We start from the raw sequence: 14,253 nt of genomic DNA on the forward strand, positions 1-14,253 counted from the left end.
CAATTCTTCCAAGACTTTCACCAATGTATGGCATGCCTGTAGCTTACAGAAAGCCCCCTTCCCACAGCCCCTTCCTTCACGCCTCTATCCCTTCCTCTGAAGTTAACAACAGTTAATTAACAGTTTTCATATGCATCTTCCAGACCTTTCTCTACTAATTTCTCTACGTATTGTCCTTAATACACATTTAATTTTAAAAAATCTAAATGGGACCATAATACACGTGCGCGCGCGCACACACACTCACACTACACACACACACACACACATTGTTCTGTAACTTGCTTTTTCCACTTTAAGCTTTAGAGTTTTAGAAATCTTCCAGCGGCCAAAGCTTTTTCAGTGGCAGCAATCTACACTGGAAACGCACCATGATATATTCAGCCATTCTCTTAGTGATAAATGTCTAGATGATTTCTATTTTTTAAATTTTTGCTTATTATTTTTGTTATTTATTTTAAGATTTTATTTATTTGAGAGATAGAGAACATGAGAGGGGATGGGGCAGAGGGAGAGGGAGACTCCCTGCTGAGCAGAAAGCCTGAGGCAGGGCTTGATCCCAGGATCCTAAGATCATGACCTGAGCCGAAGGCAGACACCCCCCTTTTTTATTCTTTTTTAAGTATGCTCCATGCCCAGCATGGAGCCCAACTCTGGGCTTGAACTCACCACCCTGAGATCAAGAGTCGGATGCTTAACTGACTGGGCCACCCAGGCGCCCCTCTATTCTTTTTAAAATAATTTTTTTGGCCATCTGTAACAATGCACATTTACACATACATCTCTGTGTATATCTTACTTGTTTTAAGTCAGATGGATTAAAGTCAACTTATACTTTTTTTTTTAAAGTAAGCTCCACGTCCAACGTGGGGCTTGAACTCACAACCTGAATTCAAGAGTTGCATGCTCTATGGACTGCGCCAGCCAGGTGCCCCAACTTATACTCCTTACAAGTGTCTGAAATAGATGCTTAACATTTGAGGGTTAAAGACTAGTGAGGGCCACAGGATCCCTTACAGAAAGCCCTGAGTGGTTAGATTGGCAGAGATAGCCTACTGGGTTGAGTGTGGTCAAGATGATATTCCCCCTGTTCTCATCTGAAAGACTGTGGCAAAAGATCTGCATTTTTCTTAAGCAGTTGTCCTTTGATAATTATTGCTAATTATTAGGTTTTATTACATCCTTCCTATACTGGTCATTTTGCATGTAAGACACTTAATCTGGTCCTAGGATTTATTACCACTTTACAGATTAGTAAGAAGTGATAACCTGCAAGTCTACTCTCTGCATATCAACTGAATTAAACTGGCACCAGGTCTAAAGTATGTTCAGTGGATTCTATTAATTTTCTAGGGGCACAATGGGGGGCGCCTGGGTGGCTCGTTCAGTTAAGCATCTGCCTTTGGCTCAGGTCATGTTCCTGGGGTCCTGAGATTGAGCCCAGAGTCGGGTTCCCTGCTCAGTGGGGAGCCTGCTTCTCCCTCTCCCCACCCCCCACTCATGCTCTCTCTCACTGTCTCTCTCTCTCAAATAAATAAAATCTGTACAAAAAGTAAAATATCACTATCTTTAAAAAAAATATTAGGGGCACAATAGTATTTCAGCATACTTGCAGAAACCACACACTAAAGTTCCATTCCTATTTAGGTTCATTTCCTATTATTTTCTTGGGTTTTAGTAACACAAATGTTAATCTGGCAATTCAACAGATACACATTTAAAAAAAATCAGAAACATGTAGATTCTAACTGATATCAGATAAATGAAAAATAAAAAAAAGCACCGTGAACCCTGTACATGGGCATATCACTAGTTATCATAGGATTACAAATGAAAACAGCATTGAGGTAACACTTTATACTCTTTGGGAGAGCAAAAATTAGATTGTGTAACTAACAAGAATTGGGAAAATGGGGGCAGACATTTCATGGAACGGTCGTTTCAGAAGGCAATCTCGTGGTGTTGAGAGAAATTAAGTATAAACACACCTTAAGGCCCAGTGACCCAACCCCTGGGGAGGCAGATTTAGGAGAAATTCTTTCACGGTGTATAGCAGAGACATGTTCAGAGAGCCTTGTAATAATGGGGAGTGTTGGAGTGAAAACAGATAATATGGGTGTCTGTGCCTCGGGGAATGGTTAAGAGGAATGTAAAATTCTATGCAGCAGTAAGAAGTAACCAACTGCCCAACTCATAGTAATATAAATAAATAAATCAAACATAGGCACACATAAAGTAACACCTCATGCTTAAAATGCAGATACTAGCCTCTTTGGGGATAGAAATGGAATATACAGCGTGGATGCTACTGGGGATGGGAATGGCTGTGGGCATCCAGATGAGAAAGGAAAAATGAAGAGAGGAGCTTGCATGCATCCGTGATGACAATGGCCAGACAATGACAATGGGGTAGGATTACCTCAGCTCTCTGCTCCTGAGATGCAATATAAAAATACTAAAAGGAAAGGGCAGGAGAGAGCAAGCCAGCTGTCTGGCCAAGGGAATCGAACCATTTTGTTTTGTTATTACAAAAATTCAATTAAATGGATTTTTCGTAGATTTAACTAACTCCTGGGTGTGGATGAAAAATCAGGATTATAATGCTCTCTCTTCCTCCATCAATAAATGAGTAAAGTGAAGATCAAGAGCTGAATGTGAAACAGCAGGGGACACAAGATGACAATGTCATTCCCTGTTCCCCGTGGGAGAGCCACCACAGTAATCCAAACAAAGAGTCTGTGAGGTCACATGAACCAGCACGAAAGCCGTTACCTTGATGATGCCAACCAAAGTTGTCTTCATCATTAAGATGCCTTCAGTAAAAATGGAAATAGCATGAGTGAGCTTGGCAACCTTTAACAAAGAAAAAGAAGTTAATTAAGTATTTCTGATAAAAGACCCATCGTTTCTACAGGGAAGTGAAAATAATTGGCTGATAGTCCTGGATGAACCAAGACAGCAGGAATGACATGTCCTGGTCAGAAATGAGGCGCCATGATGGAACCGAGAGACCACTGTTAGCCACGCTGGGAACAGGGTCAGCAGACATGAAATCATTCTTTAAATGCTGACCAATCATTTCCCCTTCTTTGGGCCTCAGTTTCTCATGCATAAAAGAAAGGCAGGATTCCATGAGATGGATGGTCCTTTCCACGTAGAAAAGGCTCATCAAGACCCTAACGAGGTAATCTCCCCTTTCCGGCGTTCTACTTTTTTTCCCCAAGCAACACAAGGAGACATAGATAAGGTAGACCAATGCTCTCTTTTTGAATGTGCATAAACACATAAATTCAAAGCTTGAAAAATCCAAATTCCTGATGTGATTTTTGGAGTTGTGTCAGAGAGTATGTAAAACTGACCCTGGGATGAAATGTAGTGACAGTGGGCTTCCTGTTGTCAATTTCCACTTGATTTCACTCTTTCACATCTTTTAAGTTCAGGGGGAAAGAAAAGCAGAGGTATTTGGAGAGAACAACCCCTGAGGTTGCTCGACTACGGAGTGGGCTTTAAAGTCTGTCTGGAGGAAATGGCTAATGGAGCCCAGATGATTTTGAGCCACAGATCTGATGTACAAAGCGGGAACTCGACTGTGAAGAGTCTGGGCAATCTAGCCCGAAGAAAAGCAGGGCTGATTCGCCAGGACCGTTCAGCTGAAAAGTGACCAGCTGAACTCCACTTCCTCTGAGGACACTCAAGCTGGCGAGGCCTTAAGTAACGCCGGGACCAGCTCACAAATACAGGTATGGCTGCACTAACTTGGCACTAACAGTTATCACTGAGAGTAGGAAAAAACAAATGAGAATAGGTCTGGAGGTCCTAGGGATATGGCAGGCGACACAGACCTGGGATACTTCATGGTTTGGGCTTTAAATATCAAAAGGCAGAAGTCAAAGGGACACGCCACCTCGTAACGTGGGCCAAGCTGAGCATAGTCCCTCAGCTTGTCTTTGTCCAGGCGGGTCGGCACCTCAATGATATCGTGGGTCTGAAGCTTTATGATCTTTAGGAGAGAAGTAAACATGCTTTCTGGAATGATCTGCAAAACCTTCAGTGAAAGAGAAAAGAGGAAAAAAAGTTGACCATCTCTTTTGTTTTTCTTAGCTGATAAATGCTAGGATGGCAGGGAGACAGTATCAGTGCATATAATGAGCCACTTGGCTACAGGAAGGGATGATAAAGGACTTAACAAGAGCTGTTTGAACATCTGCTCTCAGGCACACAGCTACGTTCCTTCAAACATGAACTGCTTGCAAGATATAAAGCTAATCCTCATACACAGGGAGCAAAAAGATATATCTTTTCCACATTACAAACTCTTCAAAGACTGAGGATCGGAGGTGTTAGTGACATGGCTACAGAGCACTCAGTATGTGACACGGGTAAATTTTAAACCCAGGTCTGCTGGGCTCCACGCTGTACTGTAAGTTATTGAAACAGGATCAAAATTTCTCTGAAAACCTAAGTTCTAACTAGGATATATATGCTGGATCTAGATCTGGCTCTTTTACCAGCTAGCTCTGAGACTTTGTGGAAGCCAATATAATCTCTATTTCAGTTTCTGTACCTACAAAGTGGGGGTTAATACCACCAGCACTGAAAAAAAAAAAACCAGATGTGAAAGTTCTTTGGAAGTAAAACACATCTGCATTATCCACAGTACCGGTAAGAGTAAGTTTATATTCAGATATTGCAAATTTCTGGAATCAAGTTAAGAATAAGGGAAGGGAACACAGGTATGTTTTTTATAGGGCCCCAAGCACCCTTTTTGTCTTCAAATAGAAGTTAGTTTGCCAATAAAATAAATATCACCTTGATGCATTTCTTACCTTTCTCACATAGGACACCAATTCACCAGAATAATATTGAGACACACTGAGAAGATCAGGACTATTTGCTTGATTAATTCGAAGAAGGGGAAGATCAAGGGCAGAGGCAAGCTGAAAGAAAAGTAAGTATTATCTGTTTCTCCATCTCAAAAAGTCCTAGAAATCTCTCTTTCTAGGAAGAGTCTTGGGTCCTACCCAGGAGAAAGCAACAACCACTGAACTTCATCAAAGTTCATTAACAATTTCGGACAATGATACAGTTTTTTAAGAACAACAGTCATCTGCTATGGCAGTGGTTCTCAAACTGCAGGCCCTGGACCAGTAGCATCAGCATCAGGGGGGAACTAGTTAGAGATGCCGGCTCTTGAGCCCCACCCCAGATTTACTTAATCAGAAACTCTGGGGGCGAGGTCCAGCCATCTGTGTTGTGACAGGCCTTCTAGGTGATTCTGAGGCCCCTCAAGTCTGAGAGCTACTATGCTATAGGAGACAGCTGCTCTTGGATGGAAATCAGATACCGTGACGGATGGATCACTGTACTGAATCCAATCGAAGACGTCACAGCACGTACGAAGTGCCATTATTTTATGTACCACTCAGAAAGAAAGAAAATGCTGACATGTGAACTTTGATATGCTGCCAATGATAAAACCCATCCCCAATTACAGAGATGTTTAAATAGGAAAGAAAGTGCACCTAAGAATTGATATATAAGGTGACTCTGTCAGAAGACAGTGAGTCAATTATTTGCTCATTTATCTTGATCTGAAGTTACCTTGAGAGCAAGGGCCCTATTTGTATTGTTAACTGCTATTCCTTTATCTTTAGAGGGGATCCTAGTTTGTACCAGAGGCTCAATAAGAATTTTTTAAATGAGTAAGGAAAAGGAATTAATTCGCATATACAGAAAAAAGGACCCACATTTTTAGTATATTGGTAGAACTTAAAAAATGTATTTTTTAACTTAAAAACTATTTTCTGTAAGACATCCAACTTATGTTAATTGAAACTTCAAATATGCATGGCATCTTTTGAAACTGTGCTCTCGTGGGAAAACTGCTAACAAATTTCAGTCTATAAAAAGACTTAAATTACCTAACTTTCTAAAAGAATGAAATCTTGGACTGATTTCATGCATGAGGTAGTAACGAAGACCAATTCCTCCCTAGTGACTGAGAATGTGATCTAACTGTTCTCTGCTTACCTTCAGGAATGTAGCTCTGAGTTTTGTAACCATGGATGGGTTTACCCTTATGCTCTCTTGCATGATGGATGTGAATCTGTAAAGAGAGATCAGTGGTAAGGAGACATCCCTGGTGGCCTTCATATAGGGGAAATGTTAGGCTGACCACATTACCTGTCAATTAATTGCCAAGCAAAAGAAAGGTCCCCAACGATCTGCATTGTGATCAGGACCTCCTCTTTAATGTTAATGGTTCGGATCATTTGGTGAAGAAACTTGCGAGTATCAGCAAGAAACTGACAGACTTGCAGATTTGATTCCAACTGATGAAATTCTTGAACCTGTGTCACATAAATACATTTAATTAGAAAATTCCAAATGGCTTCTGTTCATTTGTCCCTGAAAACACTTTAAGAAAGGCACGCTACTTACTAAGAATTTCTTGGCAAAATTTCTATTTCAAATAATAATTTTAGAAACGTATAAGCCAAGTCATAATGTAATGCCCAGGTTCCTAGGATTAGAAAATGTTCTACTCTTTTTACTGTGTACGTATATGACAGAATGAGTGGATACTTCCATCTTCTATTTTAGCATCAATAAACACATATTAGAAAATCCTCCTGGAAGCAATCTCGTTCTTGATCTCCTAAAGCACTTTTCTTTCGACTGCTGAGATTCAGTGACCCCTTACGCTTGGCTTTCTGTGATGTGGGCATCTGCCTCACCTCTGTGACGATGTTTTAATCACTTTTGTATCTCCCCAGCTGCTCAATAAATATTTTAATGAATCAAAAAAAAAATCCTCTTAATTCTGAAGATCTGCAGGTTTGCTAAAAAACAGAGTAGAAGTCACATCACAACCAGGGTGTTGGCATTTGGACATTATTAAGTTCTTTTTTTGGACTCCATAAAACAAAATAATGATTCCCCAGTGTCCGAAAGTTGTAATGTATATAATTCAAGGTGCCTGGGCCATTGCCAAAATAAATAACACAAATGATAAAAAGCCTCTGACATTTACAAAGTTGTTTATATTTGTACTACAGACTAAAAGATCCAGGAAACGAGCAAAATAGGGACAGTACAAGTTGGGAATTTTCGGCTAAGGAAACTGACGCACTAACAATGGAGAACTGTTCTGTGTTGCCATTAACAGTAACCAACAAATCTCTCAAAAAAAAAAGGCTATAAATGCCAAATAAAGTATTACTTCTCCCTCTAAAGATATATACTTATACCAGTTGAACAGGGTTCCAAGTAAGTATGGATGATGTTTTAAATAGCTGACGGTTACTGTTCTCATGCTTTTATTTTTTATTTTAAACCCAGTTATAAGCATACAATTAAAATTTCAAGAGTGGGAAAATATAATAATCCTTTTTTGAATTTGAGTAGATAGTTTGAGTAGATAAAAAACAAACTAATTCTTTTTTTCCGGAAAAGAAAACATCACTTATAAGCATATGATCATTACATAACTATGGTTATGGTTATGTATCCCTTTGTAGTTTCCCGCCCCCAAACTCTTCCCTGATCTAGAAATGGTGCCTACAGGGCGGTGTTGTTTTAGCTTTTGCTGCTTTAACCACAATTTCCCTGATGTTTCTATATTGTCTTCATCATTATTTTTCCAAGACTACATGTTTCTGCAAGTGGAAATGTCATTGTTTTTGTTGGCATTCTCTTCATGCTGATCACTTCATTATTTTCCCAATTTTAGGACACTGGATATAATTTACAGGGAGCAGAGTATGCTTTTTGTTGCTTCTGATGAAATATTCTCTCAGATATATTTCCGGGACCAGATTGCTGGGCGGGTCGGAAACTATGATTCATGATCCAAGCGCCGCCATTTAAGAAGGGCTTTCTTACCTCCTCCAAAGCTTGTATGAGCTGCACCGTTTTCCTGCCTGCAGCAGTGGAATCATCGTGATTTAAAGACAGGATTTGTTTTGAGATCTCTCTGAACCAAGCCTGCAGGTTTTCTATGAACACAGAAACAAGGAGAGACTGCTGAGACCCCAGGATTCCTGCAGCTGTGGCTTTGAATCTATTCAGGAACGCTTTACAAATCTAGGTCTTGTTCACAGAGCTCTCGCTGTGTACCTGACATCACCCTCGCGGATTCCCCATACAATAACCACCAAAATGCCTCGGGGCATATGACCTGGAACAAGAGAGGGAACTTTCTACATCAGTGGCTCAGTCTAACACCTGGCAGGTGAACACAAGTGTGCACCGGTGGGCAGAGAAGCAGGGAGGAATTGGGAAGGAAATGAAAGATGGGACACAGAGTTCCTGGGGAGAGTTTTCTGCAAAAGCGAGGATGCGTAGAGAGAGAGGCACAGGGATGGTTTGTCCCTAGGTGAGAGGACAGACATGGGCAGCAGCTTTGGGACAAAAATGACAATGGCACATTTTGGAGGGCGATGAGGGGCAACATGTCAGGAGTGTAAGGGATGATCTGAACAGCTTGGGGGGGGGTGCCGTTCGCATCCACAAACCAATTTCACACCGCAGAGAAAGGGAAGGGCACCAATATGCTCTGGGGACCCTCGGTATGGCAGGCAAAGCTCGAAGCTTGTCTCATTGAATCTTCACAGTTTATGGAGGTAGGAATTAGAAGGCATTCTCAGATCAGGCAGCTGATGCCCAGGGACGTTACGGATCCTACGCAGGGTCACACGGTTACTAAATGGCAGAGCCAGGATTTTCTCACTGGTCTGGCCAGATTCAAAGACTTTGCTCTTTTTAACTCACCAAGCTGGTTCCCTAAAGTTTTTGTTGTTGTTGTTGTTTTATCAATGGGATGATTTCACTTTAATAAAAGCACTTAAGGGCTTATAATCCTAAGTTATTTCAAGAACTGGTATGAGGGACACTAGTTGTAATTTTAAAGATTTTTTTTTTTTTTTTTTTTTTTTTGGTAAGACTGAGGGACAGCTCTGGCGTAGCAGAAAGAACACAGGGTTCAGGGTCTGAGGTGCCAAGCTCGATCCAGGCTCTGAACCTTTGTTACCTTCAGCAAGTGACTACCTTTTGCAGCTTGATTTCTTTACATGTAAAACAAGAATACAGATGTTGATTCACAGCATCTCAGATGAGAAACATATGTGGAAGTTCTTCCTAAGCTGAAATACGCTATATAGCCAGATAAAGTAGAAGATCTTGTTCTGAATGGCCTTTGAAAGGATGTTGGGATTTTTAAGAACCTAAAGGTGATTAGAACAAAGATGAATGTGCCTGATTCTCAAAAACTGATCTGGTTAGATTACAGGTGGTTCCCTGTTTTCTAGACACAATGTAGTGATCTGCAAAACATGTTGCCAATTTATATCACATGATTAAAAACACAGCCAACTTTTCCCACTAGGAATAATAAAGTAACTTGGAAATACATTTTAGGCTAACCATTGAGCATCAAATAAATGAACAAAAGCCAAATACAGTAATCACAAGATCATATTGATTAAAAATACTGTTTTTTTAAAAGCTATACTATTAAGCTTTTTTTTAAACAAGAAGCTATACTATTCTACTGTATAATTAACTATCAGAAATGAATCTCATAGTTAAACATTAAGCATTAAAAACATAGTTTGTCGTCTTAAAATTCAGAATGGTAATTCGGGGGAATTTTGAAAGGCTTCTATCTATATAAAAATGTTAAGTGATACCATAATTTTCCTACAGATAAAATTTCCTAGAAGAAGCGGAATTAATATCATTAAAGTAAGACTTGAGCAATGTTGTTTCAAAAAAATCTGCAGGTCCCTGCTTCTGCCACTAGATGGCAGGCGCACGGGGGGCGGGGGGAAGGAGCAAACATGATTAGAAGCCGAGAATCTTGCATACCATCTATGTTAGTAGTTGGTAATATTCTTGAGGCAAGTGTCCTGAGATCAGGACAGTTAGGTCCTTTTCTCCCTCCCCCCAAATGCACATAAGCTGACACACCAGTGGTGCATACTATGGTGAAGGTGGGGGATGAATTATGACCCTATGGACTATGAACCAGAGTACAACAACCCCTCTAGTCCAATCTCATACTTCCAAAGTAAGAAACCTCAAGTCCAGATAGGCTATGAAGAGTGCCCCAGGGAGCACAAAGCTAGAGGCAGCTAAAACTGAGCTTCAGATCTTCATTAGCAACCTCCTAGCATACAGTGATGACAACGTCAGGACTTTTTACTCTGCTGCTTTCCAGTCATTTATGTGTATATTTCAAACACACCAATATTTCCTCTTCAGCAATTACCATTTTTCTCCACTCGGGTTAGGGGTTTCACTCCTGAAAAGACATCAGCAAGCTCTGTCATCCGCTCTGAACCCTCCTTTTTGTAATGCTCCCATTTGGCTTGCTTTTCTGAAAGCATTTGCTTGAACATCTGTTGAAAGAGACAGAAAGAATTACTTAAGAGGAAGTCCAGATTAGGCAGTTTACCAAGAAAGCCTGAGCAAAACCCAATTTATTATAAAAATATATGCCTAAAAGTAACATTACCCTGACGTCATCTCTTAAGTCGTCCTACTTTGTACAAATCGAGGGGCAAAGCTAGATCACTAAGGCAGTGTTTCTCAGGCATCTTATGATGCACATAAGCATCACCTGGATGGCTTTCTACTTCTCAGAGTCCCAAGCCCCACCCTTGAAGGTTCTGGTTCAGAAGGTCTTGGGTCGACCCAAGAATCCAGCATTTTTAATATGACATGAAATTTGGTGGCCACTGCTCTAAGGTCCTTTCTAAGTAACAATTTCTGGGGTCATACCTATTCTAAGGTTAGGGAAGGTTGAGGATATCTAGTCTGATGAGTGGAGAATGAACTAAATTACCCACAAAAGTTCTTTCTTTTTGATCACACAGTAGGTCTGTTTATGAACTCACTTTTCATAAAATTAAAATCCTATAAAGGGTTGGGCAGAGGAGGAAATGGTGTTATCTCAAGGTTTTGTTTTTCCTTGAAACAAACTTTAGAAACATAGTTCAGGTATGTCACAGGTGTATAGGGATTTATTTTATTGGGCTCCTAAGGGGTAAATATGAGAGTATATGGATTTTTCTCTTAAGAAATTCTTCATTCCTCAGCATCAAAATGAATTTTAGAAGATGAAGACTTCATTGCAGACGAAAGGATCAAGAGTGGTGGAATTTTGTGGGGCCAGAGGAAAAGGTATCTTAGTGATCAGGCAGGATGATTAAGCAATGAAAAGTAATAGCATGAGGAACAGTCAGAATTATTTATAGAGTCCGCCCTATCTTTTTGAATGCTTGAGATCAGTCAGTGCCAGGTGACAAAGCAGCAGTGACAAAAATAACACTGGGAGGCCTTCATCACAGATCGAATGGCTTGAAGCCCTTCAAACACTCATTCACAGGTTGAACTCACAGGTTTCATATCTTGTTAAGATGGAAATTTGGAATAGGGGATGGTCCTTCAATTAGGAGATGCAACTTCATATAAAGATTACAAGAAACACAGGTCCAATTACTGTGTTTATAGGAGAATCAGAAGGTGATTCTAGAAAAAGGGTTGGGGTGGGAGGTCAGTTAACAAACCGAGCTGAAATGTATTATCATTGTTTTGCTTGATTTGAATTGGGTAGTTTTTTTTTTTTTTTCTTTCTACCAGATCTTTCTCTTTTGAAGATCTTTAACGAGTTGGTCTTCTTTTCCCTCTACTGGAACAGACTAAAGGAAGCTGCCCGTTCTATTCCAACAGATTCCAGAAAAAGATTAATGATTAGAAATGAAGGCTTGGCTAGGCAGATGACCCAGACCTGTCCTGATTTCCATGCAACAACACTGAGCTACAGAACTCTTGGGGAACTGGCGCTCGGTTCAGGATCCTAACCGGACTGAGTGCATTGATTCTTCGGGGGCGACTCTCACTTGCCTCTGAAGTTTGCTTTGACCAAAAAATAAGATGCCTGGTTTCCTGCTCTTGGATCTTTCTTGGTTTCTCATGTTGGCTTAATCTGTCTCTCTTCCCCACTGTACTGAGAGCTCCTTGATGGTAGGGACATGCCTTGTTCATTTTTGAATTCCTAGCACCTAGCTGGGAACAGAGCAGGTATTCGATGATGATTTGCTATTCAGAGGGAAAACATTAACATATTAAAGAGATCAAAAAGGGGTAGCGTTTCTCTGATCTTACAAAGTGATACACAGACAAGGCACTGAAGACACTCAGCACATGCATTAGCATGTTAATAAGCAGCATGTACTTTTCCTGAGCTACTTAATGGGGGAACACAGTGTCCTCGCATACCTAGAAGAAAAGAAACATCTAGCATACCACTGACTGGACTGAGGGAAGGTGAAGATCAATTCTGAACGGGCATTAACATCCACGGCTAGTTCCTGGGCCCACCTGCTCCAAACCCCCAAAGTTACTGGTTCCAGAACGTAGGCGTTCCTGGGTAGCTGCCATTTTTATTACGCCCACAGAGGCTTTTTTAGCCCTAAGACTGACCAACCTCAAAATTTCCTTCAGGGAACTCAAAATCCTTAAAATCCTTAAGTCAAAACCTTGTTTAATTGCAAATCCTTCACCCTACTTAAAAGCCCTTTCTAGCACTGGGTGTTATTATGCAAACAACGAATCATGGAACACTACGTCAAAAACTAATGATGTAATGTATGGTGATTAACAGAACCTTAAAAAAAAAAAAAAAAAAAAAAAAAGCCCTTTCTAACAGGTTCTCATGGCTTTTCAGATGAAAACTGAAATCCTACAAGGCCAGGCCTGGGTTGGCTCCTGCCCACCTTTCAACCTCATATCATGCCACTTTCTCTCGTTCTCTCCCCTCTAGCCAACTGGTCCTTCTGGTCCTTGAACTGGTCATGCTGTTCCCTACCCGAGAGGACTTGGGCATGTTCTGCCCTCTCTCTGGCATGGTATCCAGAATGCTCCCAACCTTTGTCTTAGCTAACTCTGACAGGTTCCTTCTTCAGGTCCCTTCAGAAGCTCTTGCTTCTCTTCTCAGGGAAGTTGGGGATAGCGTCTTTGATTATAGGTCCTCAGAAAACTATGTTCCTTTCCTTTAGAGCACGTCTCTTTCTTTTTTTTAAAGATTTTATTTATTTGACAGTGAGAGAGACACAGCGAGAGAGGGAACACAAGCAGGGGGAGAGGGAGAGGGAGAGGGAGAAGCAGGCTTCCCGCGGAGCAGGGAGCCCGATGCGGGGCTCGATCCCAGGACCCTGGGACCCTGACCTGAGCCGAAGGCAGACGCTTAACGGCTGAGCCACCCAGACGCCCCTGTATTTACATTTTCATTAGTGTGGTTCTCTGATTACTGTTCGTATTCCTCACTAGACTGCCACCTCCACAGTCTTGTACAATTTCCCCCGTCACTGTCTCCTCCCCGGCAGTTGGCACTAAATGCCTGTTAAATGTCTAATCCTGTCATTTTTCGTGTAAGAACTATGTCTGTCAGACAGCTAGACTCTGCAGCCTGAGTCAGAGACACAGTTACAGAACCCTAATTCTTTAAAAGTATTTTTAAGCATAAAAACACTAAGATGTTGATGATTATTTATTCAAGGGTTTTACCTCTTTGAGTATAAACTCAAACTGGGCGGTATCCAACAGCAATTGAAAGAGGATCTTGGGATTGTACCTAGAGTCTGTTAGAATCTGGTCCTTGATCTGACGAAGACGTTTGTTGTTTGGATCACAGGCTAGAAACGGAAAGAAAAGAGTTCCCAATTTTTATTAAAGGTGTAGAAAACATGAAACAGAAGAGGAATTCTTAAAAAAACTTTCCTTCATTTTAAACATTTAAAAATAAGCAAAATGTATACCAACAACACATGGAAAAATAAGTATATGTATACCATGAAATCAGTACAACTGAACTTCTAAATACGACAGTTGGATCTGGCAAGGAACGTCATTCATGATATACTGTAGAATGAGCAAAAGCAAGCGGCATAACAGTGTTCCAAATACTGTAGGCATTCTGGGACTGGTTCATTACCGACTGTCCGATATGGATGGGTGGAGCCTTCTGACACCATTCTGCCTCCTTACTTTCTGTCTGTTTGGAGTTGCTTTTGGTTTAGGCATTGCTCTCTGCCATTCAGGGTGGACACTCTCAGTTTCTGAGACTGCTCGCCTCAGAGAGGCCTGTTTGCAAGGTTGGCACATCTGGGGACTCGGATTTCGGGAGATGCTACCATTTCAAGAATTAATAAGAGAGAACCACTGTGCCTTAACTGTTCATACCATGTGGTT

General features: G+C 40.9%; 1 protein-coding gene across 2 annotated transcripts in view; it reads right to left on the reverse strand.

The window, feature by feature from the left end:
• Positions 1-14,253, reverse strand: part of WASHC5 (WASH complex subunit 5) — a 59,878-nt gene that overhangs the window by 24,868 nt on the left and 20,757 nt on the right. For both annotated transcript variants that reach the window (XM_025871101.2, XM_025871102.2), the window contains exons 10-17: positions 13,570-13,697; positions 10,271-10,400; positions 7,885-7,997; positions 6,184-6,350; positions 6,031-6,106; positions 4,827-4,937; positions 3,905-4,045; positions 2,773-2,853 (exon numbers count right to left, since the gene is read on the reverse strand). In XM_025871101.2, coding sequence (XP_025726886.1) covers positions 2,773-2,853; positions 3,905-4,045; positions 4,827-4,937; positions 6,031-6,106; positions 6,184-6,350; positions 7,885-7,997; positions 10,271-10,400; positions 13,570-13,697 — 947 coding nt within the window. The remainder of the gene's footprint in view (positions 1-2,772; positions 2,854-3,904; positions 4,046-4,826; positions 4,938-6,030; positions 6,107-6,183; positions 6,351-7,884; positions 7,998-10,270; positions 10,401-13,569; positions 13,698-14,253) is intronic.

Source organism: Callorhinus ursinus, unplaced genomic scaffold, assembly GCF_003265705.2.
Source record: "Callorhinus ursinus isolate GAN/ISIS: 27379988/994484 unplaced genomic scaffold, GSC_fseal_2.0 scaffold5, whole genome shotgun sequence".
Classification (NCBI taxonomy): domain Eukaryota; kingdom Metazoa; phylum Chordata; class Mammalia; order Carnivora; family Otariidae; genus Callorhinus; species Callorhinus ursinus.